General features: G+C 41.2%; 3 protein-coding genes across 4 annotated transcripts in view; 1 reads left to right on the top strand and 2 right to left on the bottom strand.

Annotated features, from left to right (window-relative positions):
* LOC143323097 (solute carrier organic anion transporter family member 1C1-like) overlaps positions 1-2,440 on the top strand; it is a 28,502-nt gene extending 26,062 nt beyond the window's left edge. The window contains exons 15-16 of one of the 2 annotated variants that reach the window (XM_076734726.1): positions 303-550; positions 607-639. In XM_076734726.1, the coding sequence (XP_076590841.1) occupies positions 303-540 (238 nt within the window). In that variant the 3' untranslated portion in view covers positions 541-550; positions 607-639. Of the gene's footprint in view, positions 1-302 lie in introns of both variants that reach the window. The other variant, XM_076734725.1, reaches the window with a different exon arrangement.
* Positions 2,441-2,474: 34 nt separating this feature from the next.
* Positions 2,475-9,414, bottom strand: dus4l (dihydrouridine synthase 4-like (S. cerevisiae)). The gene is made up of 14 exons (XM_076735259.1): positions 9,073-9,414; positions 8,864-8,985; positions 8,568-8,685; positions 8,169-8,291; positions 7,821-8,047; positions 7,429-7,696; positions 6,481-6,500; positions 5,856-5,973; positions 5,579-5,679; positions 5,145-5,292; positions 4,920-5,055; positions 4,336-4,438; positions 4,076-4,176; positions 2,475-3,724 (listed from the first exon to the last, which is right to left on the bottom strand). Exons 1-14 carry the CDS (start codon positions 9,162-9,164, stop codon positions 3,689-3,691), a joined length of 1,713 nt encoding a protein of 570 aa, XP_076591374.1. The 5' UTR covers positions 9,165-9,414; the 3' UTR covers positions 2,475-3,688.
* A 1,656-nt stretch (positions 9,415-11,070) lies between these two features.
* Positions 11,071-13,947, bottom strand: rflnb (refilin B). Its single transcript, XM_076734347.1, has 3 exons — positions 13,354-13,947; positions 12,786-12,880; positions 11,071-12,539 (listed from the first exon to the last, which is right to left on the bottom strand). The coding sequence occupies exons 1-3, from the start codon at positions 13,552-13,554 to the stop codon at positions 12,221-12,223; spliced, it is 615 nt and encodes a 204-aa protein (XP_076590462.1). The 5' UTR covers positions 13,555-13,947; the 3' UTR covers positions 11,071-12,220.
* Between the last annotated feature and the right edge of the window lie 177 nt (positions 13,948-14,124).

A 14,124-nucleotide genomic window follows, 5' to 3' on the forward strand; every position in this document is an offset into this window, starting at 1 on the left:
GAAGGGACAGGTAGATGCCAGTGATGTAAAACAAGGAAGTGAGTTATTTTAGGTTGGCCCCGCTGGTTTGGCCAGTTCTACACAGCGGATGTGGCCCAGCTCAGTCGCAGTGTGAGTACTCCAAAATTTCTCAGTAGATTACAGGACTTTGCTTTAAAGTTGTACTCCTTGTAGAGTCACTTCACTTACCCTCAACCCATTTCTCCCATTCAGTTCCTCCTCCTGCCTTGTCCAATGTGCTGTCACAAGAAACCTTATCTTTAACAAACAACACATATATTTTTTAAATCCTAACTTCTCAGGATAGCTTATCTGGGTCTGACTCTGAGCCTGCGGACTATCTCATTCATCATTTGCATCCCGGGCTTCATTCTGCTCAGCCGACAGCTGAAGAAGGAGGAAAGAAATGGCATCCATGGAGCTCTGGCCAACGGCGGGACAGAGCTGGAGGCGCTCAGGAAGGAAGAGCTTGTGATCTCCAATTCTGACCAATCACAACAAACCTCAGACAACAGCACAGACAGGGAGACACGGCTGTGACAGAAATGACCTTCCTTGTTTCTCACACACACACACACACACACACACTCACTCTCACACTCTCACACTCTCACACTCTCACACACACACACACACACACACACACACACACAAACACAGTGATACTGTACACATGCACACATAAACGAGATTTGCAGGGAATCACATGTTGTAGCCGATCATCTCATATAAAGCATAAATTCTATATTTGTACTACTGGACCTGTGAAGGCTTTGTGAATTTGACAGAAATTTGATATAACTGAAATTTCTTGAATGTACATGCTGTTTTTTTTTTCCTTATAAAGAAAAATATAACAATATTTTTCTTTTTTAATGGTGGCACAAGAGATTAGATGGGAAATGTGACTTGTACAGACTACTACAGAGAAACAGTGAAATCTTGAAAACCAGCACTTATAAAGCTTATTTTTTTTCTCATGAAGATTTTCTTCCTGACATCCCTGTTCCCGAACATAAGAGGAGAAGTGGCCTTATAAACCAGAGGCACTAAATTCAAAGAAAATCTAAGATAAAAATGAGGATAATTAGAGACAGGAAGTGAGGACGATCCTTTTCAGAATCCTAAATAGAGAAAACAGATTGTGGAAGTCTGTGTCTGAACATTTATTTCAGTTAACTCTTAGCAGTTGTTGATTGACATATGTGCCTCATTCACTCAACAGTTACCTCTAAATCACGTGTGTCATCTATTTTGTAAGATTTTGAAAACATATCCAACACCATTTCATTTTCCATGTAGACTTCAGACTGAATGTACATCTTTGCACTCCTTTCAAAAATGTTTCATTTCTGACTCTTTCAAAATTTTGTTTTTTTCACTTTAAGCCCAAAGTCAGGTCTGAGTGTATCACAGTTTGTGTTGTGTGCTTTAGATGTCAGCTTGTTCCTTTGGTATTCATACTCACTAAAAATGGAAGCTGTATTTTAGTGGGGTCTGCTTACCTCTTTGTCTGGTGCTGCTCTGATTTCAATATGGGCGACGAGTGCACAAGTGGGCGCTACCATATTTTTATACTTTCAACCAGTGCAGGCGCCACTGAACTCGCATCGAAGTCTTCAAGTATTGAGGAGAAAAACGTTGCTCAGAATACGTCGGAGCACATCAGCAGGCTCTGGTGTTAAACAGCCAGTTTTGTTTGACGGCTGAGGCTGTGGTCGCCATGTGCTGTGCCTTGGAGGAGGCTGAGTTTGTACTGTTGCAACATTGATAGAAGATATGTTGTTTTTTTTTGTCCCAGTCTGTGTGAAATATTGCCACCGGAAATGTGCATTTATATTACTGATGTGTATGAGCTCTGCCTTCAGACTTTCAGCCACCTCTTTTCAGGTTCGTTTTTTCTGTATTTTTGCACTTGCATGAACTCCTGTTCCAAAACCCATAAACACAACCATCATAGTCTATTCTTAGTTTTTTCTCCTCTCAAATTTTATTCTCATGAAAAAGCCCAAAATCAGGACACATTTGTTTAGATTCTGCCAAAATAAATCCTCAAAGTAAAATATAGTGACGAGCTACTGTATCACAAGACAATTGTTTTAAAAAAAAAATCATACTTTTGTCTTTGTAAATGTATAGCGACGTATCATTTTAGAAGTCTTTGTTGCCCAAATGGATATGTACCATGTTGGCAACTTACAGTATGTGGTGACTGTATTGTCTCTTGAATTCAGGTTGAGTTTCAGGCACAGGTGAAGAACAGACTCAGAGAGGAGCAGCGAGCGGTATAGAGGAAGGAAGTCATTATCTCACTAATGTAAGGTATTTAACTTGCATTAAAGAAATCAGAATGTAAATAATTTTCTTGGATTATTTTTGTAAAATTTCAAAGGATATCTTAAATGTAATACTACAATAAAACTTTTAATATCCAATCAAATTATGTGTTGGTGGTATTTATTCAAAACGAGGCACAGCGTAAAGAAATGTGTCTTTATTCAACGAAATGTACGACATCCAAATAAAAAAGGCACGTCTATCAGAGTTCTGTCTAAATCAGTGATGTCAGAAACAGCATTTTTGCAAATTTGCCTGAATTGTGACAATAACCTACTTATGTATCATAAAAAAGGGGGTGGGAAGCATCTGGTGATTACAAGTCTGTCTGTCTGGATTAATCAAACACAACACTCAATGCATCCCCTTCTCATGACACACACAGACACTACTCACACTGACCCAAAAATGAACGCTTGAAACCGGCAGTGGAGTAAATACACGACACTCTGACACTTCAGTGGTTCAGAAACAAACACGAGACATATTTGAACTCCTACCCTAACCCAGATTGAATCTTATTTTAATGTAAACCTTAACTAAGAACATAAGTGTTGAATCCAATTCCATATCCCTTCAGATATTCAGCTGTAATTTATATCCACAGATACATTGGATTCTAAGGAATTAAGGAGGAAACCAAAAGGAAAAAAAAGCATTTATCACCACTACTTAGGTGAAAAAGTACAGATTATGAGGTGCAAAACAGCATGGAAGAATAAATTGTCTCAGTGCAGCTGCACATGCAAACTACATTTGAACAGCCGTGTAAGCGCAGACTAATTTACACACTGCTATCAAGCTCAAGGTGAATGTGGCAGGCATCCCTGATACAGACACCAATAGAGAAGCAAACCATGTTTAGCAAAATAGCTTCATAGCTTGCTGACCACAGAGATAGAGCGCTCTCGCTTAAAACACCTATTTTGTGCTCTACACTGCACACATGGTTAAAAACAAAAGTCACTGTTGCATATTGCCTTAACATAGCAAGTGCTCTGTGATCAGACCTGGGCCGATTACTGGCTGAATTCTCTGCAATTACCTTGCACAATTAACCTGCCTGATAGAGTGTGCACTTGTAAAAACAATCTGCTTAGTCACACTGCGCCAGGCAGAAGCAATATTCACTCATTGCATTTAAGCCAGTCATAAAAATTTCACCTTTAAAACCATCACTTTTATCAGCCAAAGTATGTACCTCAGAGGAACCAATCCTAGTTGTGTGGTATGTGCTGTTATATGAGGTGTTATATGAAGATAAAGCATGTGCTGCAGTGGCTCTCTCTCTCTCTCGCGACTGAGCCATGGTGCCTCATAATCACTTCAACCTTTAAGCATTTTATGATCGCTACTCATCCTTTTTGTTTCCACTATCTTGAAGGTTCTGGAAAGACAGAAAAAAGATGAAAAGGTCAGCTGATGTGGTGTGATATTATGTCAGGCCATGTTAAATGTGTTAGGGTTTTAATAAACCTTAGCTGATCCTGAAAATGAATGGGATTTGTTGTCTTTCACTATCATTAACAATCCTTGTTTTTCAAAGTCTCATAACAAAGCATGCGCCCTGGCATTTTTTCAATAGACTTTGAGTTGATGATGAAATCAACATGATAACAGAGGAGCCACGCCTCCAACCTGCCGGATGCTGATCAGTTTTAATGTCACTCTGAAATTATCATATCTAGTGAACGACCCAACAAGTCATCGTCCTATGGTGTTTCAGACTTAGCATTACCTGCAGCTCCTGGTGTTCTTTCAGCAGCCTGTCGTACTCCCTGGCGAGGCCCTCCATCTGCTTCTTCATTGCATCTGCCTCTGACTGAGAGTTCTTCAGGGCTGGAGAGGAAACAAGCATACATCACCACAGGGCATCCTCATTATCTTTAGCTGCTAGACGTGATAAGTTTTACAGTCACAGGTATCAATTTTCGTGGGGTCTGAATATAAATTTCCCATAGACACACATATAAAAGCAAACATTACATGGATACTAACCATCTACCGAGGTCTTCAGCTCTTCCTTCAGTTTCTCTGTGTTTTTCCTCAACAGCTCCATCCCCTCTGCAGTAGCCTTATCTCCCTTCCCTTCCATCAGAGTCTGAAATGCATCAAGAACATGAACTACAGCTCACTGTCAGCTACCTGCAAATGCAGTGTGAAGCGTTCAGATTGTGTTTTTACATCTGGAGGTGGCTGATGAGGGGAACCAAACCAAGTGTGAGGGTTTGGTAGGTGAGTGTGTCAAGCAGACGGGATGTAGTTTAAAGGTGTATTGCAAAGAGTTCACAGTTAACGTTTAAAGACAAAAAACAACAAGTGATGACAAGTCAAAGTTATGTCTAACTGAGTGTGAATATAATCTTGACAAACCAGTAGAGTTACAATGTAAAGTAAACCAAAAAAAAAACACAAAACGAAAGCTGCAACACCTAAAATCTGCCACTAAAATTTGTACTTTTAACCATCTCATTAACTGATAGTACAATCTGAGTCTGTTTGTCAGATTTATTAATGGTCTGACGTAGACTTTGCGGTTGTGGTTCTAACCAAATGATAACCTCGAGGTTGTTTTGGCCTACCTTCTTCAGCAGCTCATTGTCCTCCATGTATTTCTTTGCAGCCTGGTTAGCACCGTCAGCCTGTGCCTGAAGAGCAGCTGTAGTGCTGGACACTGATGCCAGCTGGTTAATCAAGGTGACCACTCGCCTCATAACCCTGCAAAAAGACAAAAATTAACAATTAACTTATTTTCACTGATTATTAATCTGTCATCAGAGTATCAACGTAAGAGAGCAAAGACTCACAGCCAAAGGAAGACAGCAAAGCCAGAAATGTAGAGGTTCCTCTGGGCTCTGAAAAGCTTCATGTGCAGGTGATCAAACATGTTGGGCTGCAGCTTAGCATCTGAGCCAACTTCTCTGTTGGAATATTTCCTCACCTCACGCACTGCATCTAAAGAAAAAGATGTGAAAACCAAACAGTTACACGCTTTCTACTATGCACCATCATCATGTAGCTTTCAGTTTTTAACTTTTACCAACATATGGTCTGATTCTGTCACACTATCCAGTATGCCAAAATCCCCCAATCTCCCCCCAGCTCACTGTTGATGTTTCGAAACGCAACAGTTCACACAATCCCAAGCGGTCAGTGAACAGGTCACAACTCCAACCTGGAGTTATTACCTACAGTATCCACAAGCTTGTGAGGAAAAACCTGACAGTGATGTTTCACTTACCAAGGAAGAGAACGATAAGCACTATGATCATTGTGAGAAACACTTTGTTCCATAACCACGCCAGACTGTTCCATATCCTCAGGTGGAAAATACTCTGCCATCTGCAATCACATACAATCACGTTCATTTAAAGGCAAGCGGTATGTAACAGTACGTCCCTGACTCACTACACGACATACAGTGTCAACCACAACTGACAGTCGATTTTCATACTCCGTGCATTATGTTTTAGTTCAACCATGTAAGACCATGTTGTGGTAATACAAACGTTACTTACCTCCTGGCTGAGATGAAGGGTAAACAGAGGATGACGAGAATGCCAATCTCCACATAGAGAAAGAGGGCCACAGCAGTCCATTGCAGCGTCATCTCTAGCGAGGGTCTCTGAAGTTTCCCTGATACAGACATGAAAGTTTACAGAATAACAATCAATCAATCAATCTCAGTCAGAACAGTTGGGAGGTTTAGCTCGTGTGTATGGCCTTTGTTCCACTTGGACAACAATACAGCCTCTGTGGAGAAAAATGACTTAATCTCTTTATCCACTCCATTCACAGTTCACATACCTTAACGTAAAGTCACAACGGCTTAAGTCAACTCAGTCAAACTCGCGCCATTGTAATTTAACTGACTTACGTTACAGCGTCATCACAAGCAACGTGTGACAACAAATGCGCATATGAAGTAATACGCTTATTAGACGGAAATATCCATAACTATAGTTTAGGTGGTTTTTCTTTTTCATTTTATCTTCTGTCCATGTTCAAAACCGTAACGTTAAATCCAATGCTCCGTTGGCATAATTCACAACAGCTACAGCTAGCTAACTAGCGACGCAGTTTTGAAAATGGCGACACGGTAAGTAACTAAGTTCACAATTCAGACATAAAAACACAACTTACCAGCAAATCGCAAATAATGACTTAAAGAGAGTGACTTAAGTTAACTTCACAAATCAACCACGACAACGATTTCCTGCCTGCTTCCTGGTTCCTGTTCCACCAAGCTCGTAACACGCCGGCTCTATGGCGCTCGCTCGTGTGAGGACTTAACTTCCGGTTTAATTTAACAAAATAAAGCTAAATTCAAGATTAGGTGGATGTTGAACGTAATGTTGTGTAATTGTTTCTCACTTCGTGTTGTTATGAAACATTAATATTAATTGATTAATATATTCGGATCAAACTTTTGAAAATTCATTGTTTGTTCACACGTCTGTGCACTTGACTCCATTTTACCTTCAGTACACAAATCGTGACTTTACTCTGAAGGCACAAATGCAATACATCCGGCCTATTCCTCTCAGGCACTTTTTAATACCAAAATCAAATTTACATACATGTTATTGCTTCCTTTGACTCAATTATATTCATTCTGCTGCTAAAACTGTCACACATCAAGAACTAATCATCATCCACAGAGATGATAAGGATTACACTACTATCATAATTCTTCTCTTCTAACGGCAAAGACTCAATAAAAATGGACCGTCAGTTGCAATATTGCTGATTACTTGCTGATCTTACTGATAGAACTGATCAAAGTTCTTGTAATCTCTGTGGGTGTGCAGCTATAACAGTATGTCCCATGTTACATCTAAATATTAAATGAGGCAAAAAACCTCAAGCATTAGTATGCACTTAAATGTACACCTCACAGTTTAAGACAAGCATTAATACTAATGAGATATTCTGTAACATGATACTGATTGAGAAAATAATATACTGTAGTAACAAAGACAGACATCAGCCATACAACTACAGCTTTGCAGGTTTATTTGGCAAAAAAAATAAAATAAAACAAAACAAACAAAGAAAAAAGTTAAAATCAAATATATTACATTTCAATATGTACATGTTCCCAGATCATGCACTGACCCGTATGTGTTTTGGAGGTAATCGATTACAGCTGAGGTACTGGATAGAGAATTGAACACTTTTCTCTCAGGCTGGGAGCTGACTCTCTCCAGCATGTAGATAAGATGGTGGTGGAAGCAGGTGAACGGAGTGCCCTGCTCGATAGAGATATCCACCCAGTCCCATATACACTCCAAAGGAGTATCCTCATAGCCAGCGAACATGGCAGGGTTAGCAAGCAGCCCCCGTGCAGCCATCACACCTAAAGAGCAAATCCAAACAAACACGAAATTAACAAATTTGAAAGCGATATTATCAATTCTGCACCTGTGATAACTTGAGAAGTGTTCTTGTTCAAGAGTGAAATGTGTTCAAACCCAACCTACCATCCACACCAGTGAGCTGATAAGTAGACTCCACATCACGGAGGTGCTTTATGTCCCCATTGGCAATGACAGGGATGGACACGCTGTCTTTGATTGTCTTTATGGCATCGTAATGGACAGGCTGGTGGCGTTCTTCTGATGTCCGGCCGTGGACTGTTATCCACGACACACCGGCTGATTCAGCCTTCTGGCACAAATCCACTGTTTTCCTCAGGTCCTTGTGAATTCTGTGGGCGAAGTGATTTTCTTTCATTACTGTTATTATCATTGGGTTATGACCCTCATTTCAAGGCAGGACATATACACAGATACTGATATATCTGGAACAAGCTAGTATAATGTCAAAACCTGATTTTGATGGATGCCGTATAGTTCGGATTGTCCACTTGATTCCTGACGTGTCTGACCATGTCTTTCACAAGTTCAGGCTTGTTGATGAGGCACGCACCATAGCCAGCTGACATAGCCCATCTGAAGACACAACAACAAAGCAAATCAAACAACCAAGATAAAAGATTGAAGGCACGTGAAGGCAGCACAGGGTTCAAGAGATTATTTATCATAATCACACTGTGTTAGTACTCAAAACAACATGGATTAAAACACAAGTAGATACATTTCCATTAGAAATGAATAAATCAAAGAAACTGTAAGGGTTTGATTCTGCAATCAAAATCCTAAAATAACAGAATAATAAAAAGTGACTGGAGGCCAAAATGTATCAGAGCCTACTGTCAGTAGGTGCACCTTTGGGGACAGCCACAGTTGAGGTCAACTCCATCTGAGAAAGGTGCTACCACACAGGCTGCATCAGCCAGAGTCTGGGCATCATGGGCAGCAAACTGCACGATCAGGGGCCGGTCATCTGAGAAGGAAAAGGAAAAACAAACAATGGCGAAAAGTCTTCTTAATTTATGGTAATATCAAAGCTCACAATTTACAACACATTCATCATGTGGCCAAACTTGTGTGAAGATGCGGTGCTGCTCCAACACATTGTGGCTGTGCACTATAATAGCTCATATTGTAACATTGCTACTTACGTTCATTGGTCGTGAATTCACTGTCTCTGGCTTTAACAGATCGCATGAAGTCAGAAGCAACTATCATTGGGGTGAAGCAGATATCACAGTTGTATTTCCTCACCAAGGACCTGAATGCAAGCCTATAGTGGGGAAAATACTCTGTTTTACCACAGTGTGCAAGAGACACAGACAATGAAAGTATAATTGAGAGAAAACAGATGACTTACTTTGAGTATCGAACCATTGGGGCACATATTTTCAGCACCTTTCCCTTTTCAAACATGTCCATGATACTTGCGTTACTGTTAGAGGTCTTCATTCTTCACAGGTAGCAATGGTAGCCAGCTAGCACAACAAGCTAACGAGCTCAATATCCAAGACTCGAGCGTCGTTAGGATAGGTTCTGTCGTCTGACCTCTATTTCATTGTTTCACAGACGAGAACAAAGTGCATATGTATCGTAAAATCCCACGAGGTCGCATACAGACAAAGCTTCGGAATAACATTAAAACAACGTCGCTTCTGTCCACCATGCGGGAAGGAAGTGTGGGCGTGTGCTCTGAACTCATACGTCACACGACGCAATCCGTGTGTTTATTTCATTTTATTATTTTATTTTGTTTTTCAAATCATAAACTTCCACGACCAGTTTAATTAGTTTAGGCTGTACAAGAAAATGTTTTGGTTTTTGTTTATTTGTTTTTCAAATTATGGTTAGATATCACCTCTCTATACGTATATGCAATGCTGCCTTCACGCTCTGTAGGTAAAAGGTAGACTCACCTTTTCAAATCGCTTAAGAACATAATGTGGCACTCTGTTTACGGATTTAGAATAACTTGCTGAAACGGGGCTCATTACACATGTACGGACATACAGACAAATTCTTTGTCTTCAAAAACGACCTTGCTGGTTTGCTTTAAACAGTAAATATGTTGATAAATATGCTATTTATATTTGACATTTAGAGCACCAAATGACATTGATCTTCAGACATATATCCTGCAGATAATGATAATTCTAAAATAAAATGAAATAAATGCCAATGGATCAGTGGAAAGTCACTATTGTACATGTATTGTACATACATATCTAAATTCACTTCTAATACTTACCATCAACCTGCTGTATTTTGACACCTTACCATTAACCTCTTTATTTTGTGCAATGTGTGTACATTTACTTTTTGCACCATGGTGACATTTATTTGTTGTTATATTTTGTTTGTATTTGCACTCTTTCCTACTTTGTGCTGCAGCTGCTGCACAACAATTTACTTCTGGATAAATAAAGTACTATCTTATCTTCTTATTGTATATTTACCTGCTTTTTTTTTTTGACCTGATAAGCTCAACACCTGGAAAAGCAGCACCATCAGTGCAACAGCAGAGAGCTGCAATACCAAAATGACAAGCCCCGTCAGGACTGCCAGTGGTGGATGCATCTTCAGAGGAAACTCTAGTGGCACACAAATGCTCAAGAAACACTGAACTAATGCTGCACTATTTTATGTATTTGTTTATTTATTTTGAGATTTTTAATTTTAACTACTCATCTGTGAAAGAAGCAAAAAGGCAAAACTTACATATATCTCATATACAGTAATTACTCGAACAATTTTCCCTGATATCACTTTTTCTCACGACTGGCCTGCATTTGTTATATGACCTACTCTGATTGCCTAATGAACTGGCTATACATGTTGTAATTTTGATTCTGGCACAGTTGCATGTTATCTCAACTATCCTCATTTACAAGTACCTCCACTGAGTAGTGCAGTCAACAGAAAATCTTTATAAATCCGAATTAAGATCTAGAATGTTAGAAATTTGGTTTGAAGCACAGAGCAAACACTGCTGTGCAATCAAAGCAAGTTCCCTGCAGTAGTTCCCCTGTTCGACCACAGGAGGGCATTGAAGCAGCACGATTCTGGCCTTTAAAAGGAACAATTCACACAAAAATATATCCTGAACAGCTCGACAGCACATCCATCTACCCAGATTGTTTTAGTGTGTTTTGCTGAGGATTGAATATGTCACTGCTCAATGGAATTTTAATTGTGGCAGCATCAGAAACGTTAAAAAAAAGCATGTCAAGTGTCTCATGGTCTCCCAATTTTAAGCACTTACACCTGCTGTCAAAGTTTGTTAGTGTATTTATAATTACCTCTGTCTGCAGTCATCTTTAAAAAAAAAAAAAAAAAAAGACAAGGACGACCACCTCATAAAATACACAACTACTGAACTAATGACTTTATTTCAAACTGGCACTGAATAAGTGACTAATATCAAAAGGAAGCATCACAGGTACATCAATAAGGCACAAAGGCCATCACAAAAATATCCCTTGCCATGTCTGTGGAGAGACCCGTGAATCAGCTGATAAAAATCTCACAACCGAAAACTTCAACAGAATAAATACAATTTTTCAATCCAAGTCAAGATGAAGGACGTGAAAGCAGTGGAATGCAGCTCGTTACTTTCACTAGTAAGCCAGTGAGTGATATCACAAACACTATCCACCTCTCAGTAAACTCCACACACTCAAGATCCATCTATACTACCTACTTAGTTTGTTTGAGCTTACACAAGTTCTCTTCAACTACCAGCATATACACAATACAATATGAATCGCAGCCTTTAACAGTGGCAGAGAGAAGGCATGGGAAGAGCTTAGCCTGTGCTAATGTGCTGAAATACATAATACCCTGTGAAGAAAGTATTTTCACCACAACCTCTGTACAGTGTGGATAAGTTAGTGATTCCTAAGCATGCATCCAAACTCCAGCACCACATTTAATTGCTCTTCCTCTCCCTTACATACCCGTCGCACATGCAGTTCTGAAAGCACTCTTCTCTGGGATTACAAACAAAGTCTTTGAGTTGAGGCAGGCCTCGTCGTTCCAATTTAAAACCAATCACTCTGCATACTTGACAAACTTGATGTGACATGAGGAGCGTGAGAAAGTCTTCTCATCTCCATATGAGCCGACCTTAAAAAAAAAAAAAAAAAAAAAAAAAAATCAGCATGCCTCTAGAAACCAACAAGCTGCAAAACGAAGCATTTAATGAAATATTCATTCCTGATACGGACTGATCATCCATCGGAAGGGATATAAACACATCAAGACATGGACTGATGGATATGTCACCCATTTTGTCCGTGTCTTGTCACCTCTGATATCTGTAATATTGCAGCACAGATGCTTCCTTTCCACAGCTCGGAAAGGGATGTTAAAAGGATAACAGGCTACACAAGTGTAAAAAGACAAAACAGCAGGTCAATGGCAGCCAGCCTCGTGGGAGCTACAGTATAGGAGCAATGGGAATAACCACCCTCTCGTGTCCCCAGCCACCTGTCACCCCCCTCCCACCCTCACTGAGGTAGCTCTTTGCGGCCAGTCGCCTCCAGCTCCACGCTGGAGAGGAAACGCCTGGATAGTCGGTGGCAGTCGTAGCTCAGCTCCGTGGTGTAGACGGCGCTGGTTTTCTTGGGGTAGATGATGGTGGTACTCTTGAAGTGCTGCGGCCGATGGCGAGGCTGGAACTCCAGCTGCGTCTTGTAGTGGCGCCAGGTACTGTGGGGCACGGCCATGATGGTCTGCCTGCAGTTTTCAAGGCCCTGGCCCCATGGCTGCAGGGCCACGCCCTGGATGAAGTGGCGGTCCGAGTTGTAGTGCACGGATGAGGTGTATCTGTGGAGGAGGGAAAGCGTAATGCTTTTATTTGGCGCAAAACTGTGCATTATTACACTACATTGCAAGGTCTGTCCTAGACCACTGCCCTCTTGTATGCACACTTTGCAGTTGTTAGCTGTCTTGGTACACGTTAAAGCAAAAATACCACAGCCTGCATGTCATGGTGTGCCATTTTTGTATCGCATATCTTCACTCATCCAGCAGGTCCAATGCTGCACAGAGGTCACATCAAAGCCAACCCACCTTATTTCCTTCGCCGGCAATGGATCAAGTGCTATGCCTTCCCCAAAGGACAACGGTTGTAGTTGCTGCAATGATCCAGTGGGTAAAACTGGAACCTGCAATGCAGAAATCAGCCCCACTGTCAATACAATGGGAGCCAATACGAGAAGCTCTCACTGGCCCAGTTCAGTGCTGAAATGACCCACTTTCATCAGCTGGCCAGAACATGCAAGTTTTTGCCAGGAAATGTTATTTTCTAAGAACTTTCACAAACATTTAGACTGTTTGATTAAAAACTGGCTCATCAGGAGTAAGCAAAACTTCCTGTGCAGGCAGTGGCAACACTTACTCCAATGGAAGGATAAAATAGCCAAACTTATGCATTTGGGGAAACCATCAAGCTTTCATGCGTGGAATAGTAAATTCCTAATGGTATGCCAAGTCTTCCCGTATCAAACTGCAAGTAATGGAATGTGCTGGCATATTAAATAAGAAATGTCCAGCTGCAATTTGTGGTCGTCTGCCTTTCTGCAAAGGGAGTTCATACATTGCTTCAAATAACATACAGGCAGGAAGTCGTGTTACCTACCAGGGAGCCCCTTCCCTCGTCTTCAGACACCGGGCTCACGCCCCCGGCTTTCTCCGCGCACACAGGCAGCAGCCAGGCGCTGGGGCTCGGGCTCGGGGGTAACCCAGAGTCCGGGCTGTCAAGTCCTCTATCAGCCCTGCAGCTCATCACATCCAGCGGATCTCCTTCACATACATTTGGCAAGTTCAACCTGCCAACCATTTCTGGTTAGAAGTTGCAAAACTCCAGCGGGTAAAAACGTGGATTGCGAAATAGAAACACTTCCAGGTTGCAGTTCCGTAAAAGTCCTCGGGTTTTGTTTTAATGCAGAGTCCTCGCGGTGTTACCGCTCACCTCCACCCGGACAGGATGCACGGCTGCCCGCTGGAAATACAATCACCCGGGCGGTAATTCAGCCCCACGACTGCAGCCAACCCAGAGCTTAAAACCACTTCACAACAAGAAAACTGAAAACTTTGACATGTAAGACCATCAGAGCAGGACCCAGCTCCGCGGTAAATGTGTGTTGAAGAGTTGAGAAAGTTTGTCCACTTGTGCGCTGAGCTGATCACCGATGTGAGGGTGTCCTCCTGCCCGCGGCTCGCCTTCACATCCACAAATATTAAGAAAGGAAACGCCTTTTGAAGCGCTCACAGGCTCCTGATTGGCTGGAGGATAAGTGGCAACCAGAGACGGAGCTGCTCATGGGAACTTTTCCAGAGGCCTCATTCAAAATTGGACCCTTGTATATAAATAATAATAAAAAAAAAGGTTGATATTTTTTCCTGATAT

The sequence above is a fragment of the Chaetodon auriga genome, chromosome 7, assembly GCF_051107435.1.
Source record: "Chaetodon auriga isolate fChaAug3 chromosome 7, fChaAug3.hap1, whole genome shotgun sequence".
Classification (NCBI taxonomy): domain Eukaryota; kingdom Metazoa; phylum Chordata; class Actinopteri; order Chaetodontiformes; family Chaetodontidae; genus Chaetodon; species Chaetodon auriga.

Coding starts and splice junctions, on each gene's coding strand:
- dus4l (XM_076735259.1), bottom strand. CDS start 9,164: ATGAAGACCTCTAACAGTAACGCAAGTATCATGGACATGTTTGAAAAG. Junction 6,501..7,428: donor CATGATCTGGGAACATGTAC/ATATTGAAATGT, acceptor ACTCTCTTTAAG/TCATTATTTGCGATTTGCTG. Junction 5,974..6,480: donor TCATTATTTGCGATTTGCTG/GTAAGTTGTGTT, acceptor TGTCTGTATCAG/GGAAACTTCAGAGACCCTCG.
- rflnb (XM_076734347.1), bottom strand. CDS start 13,554: ATGGTTGGCAGGTTGAACTTGCCAAATGTATGTGAAGGAGATCCGCTG. Junction 12,881..13,353: donor ACGAGGGAAGGGGCTCCCTG/GTAGGTAACACG, acceptor TCTGCATTGCAG/GTTCCAGTTTTACCCACTGG. Junction 12,540..12,785: donor TTGCCGGCGAAGGAAATAAG/GTGGGTTGGCTT, acceptor CCTCCTCCACAG/ATACACCTCATCCGTGCACT.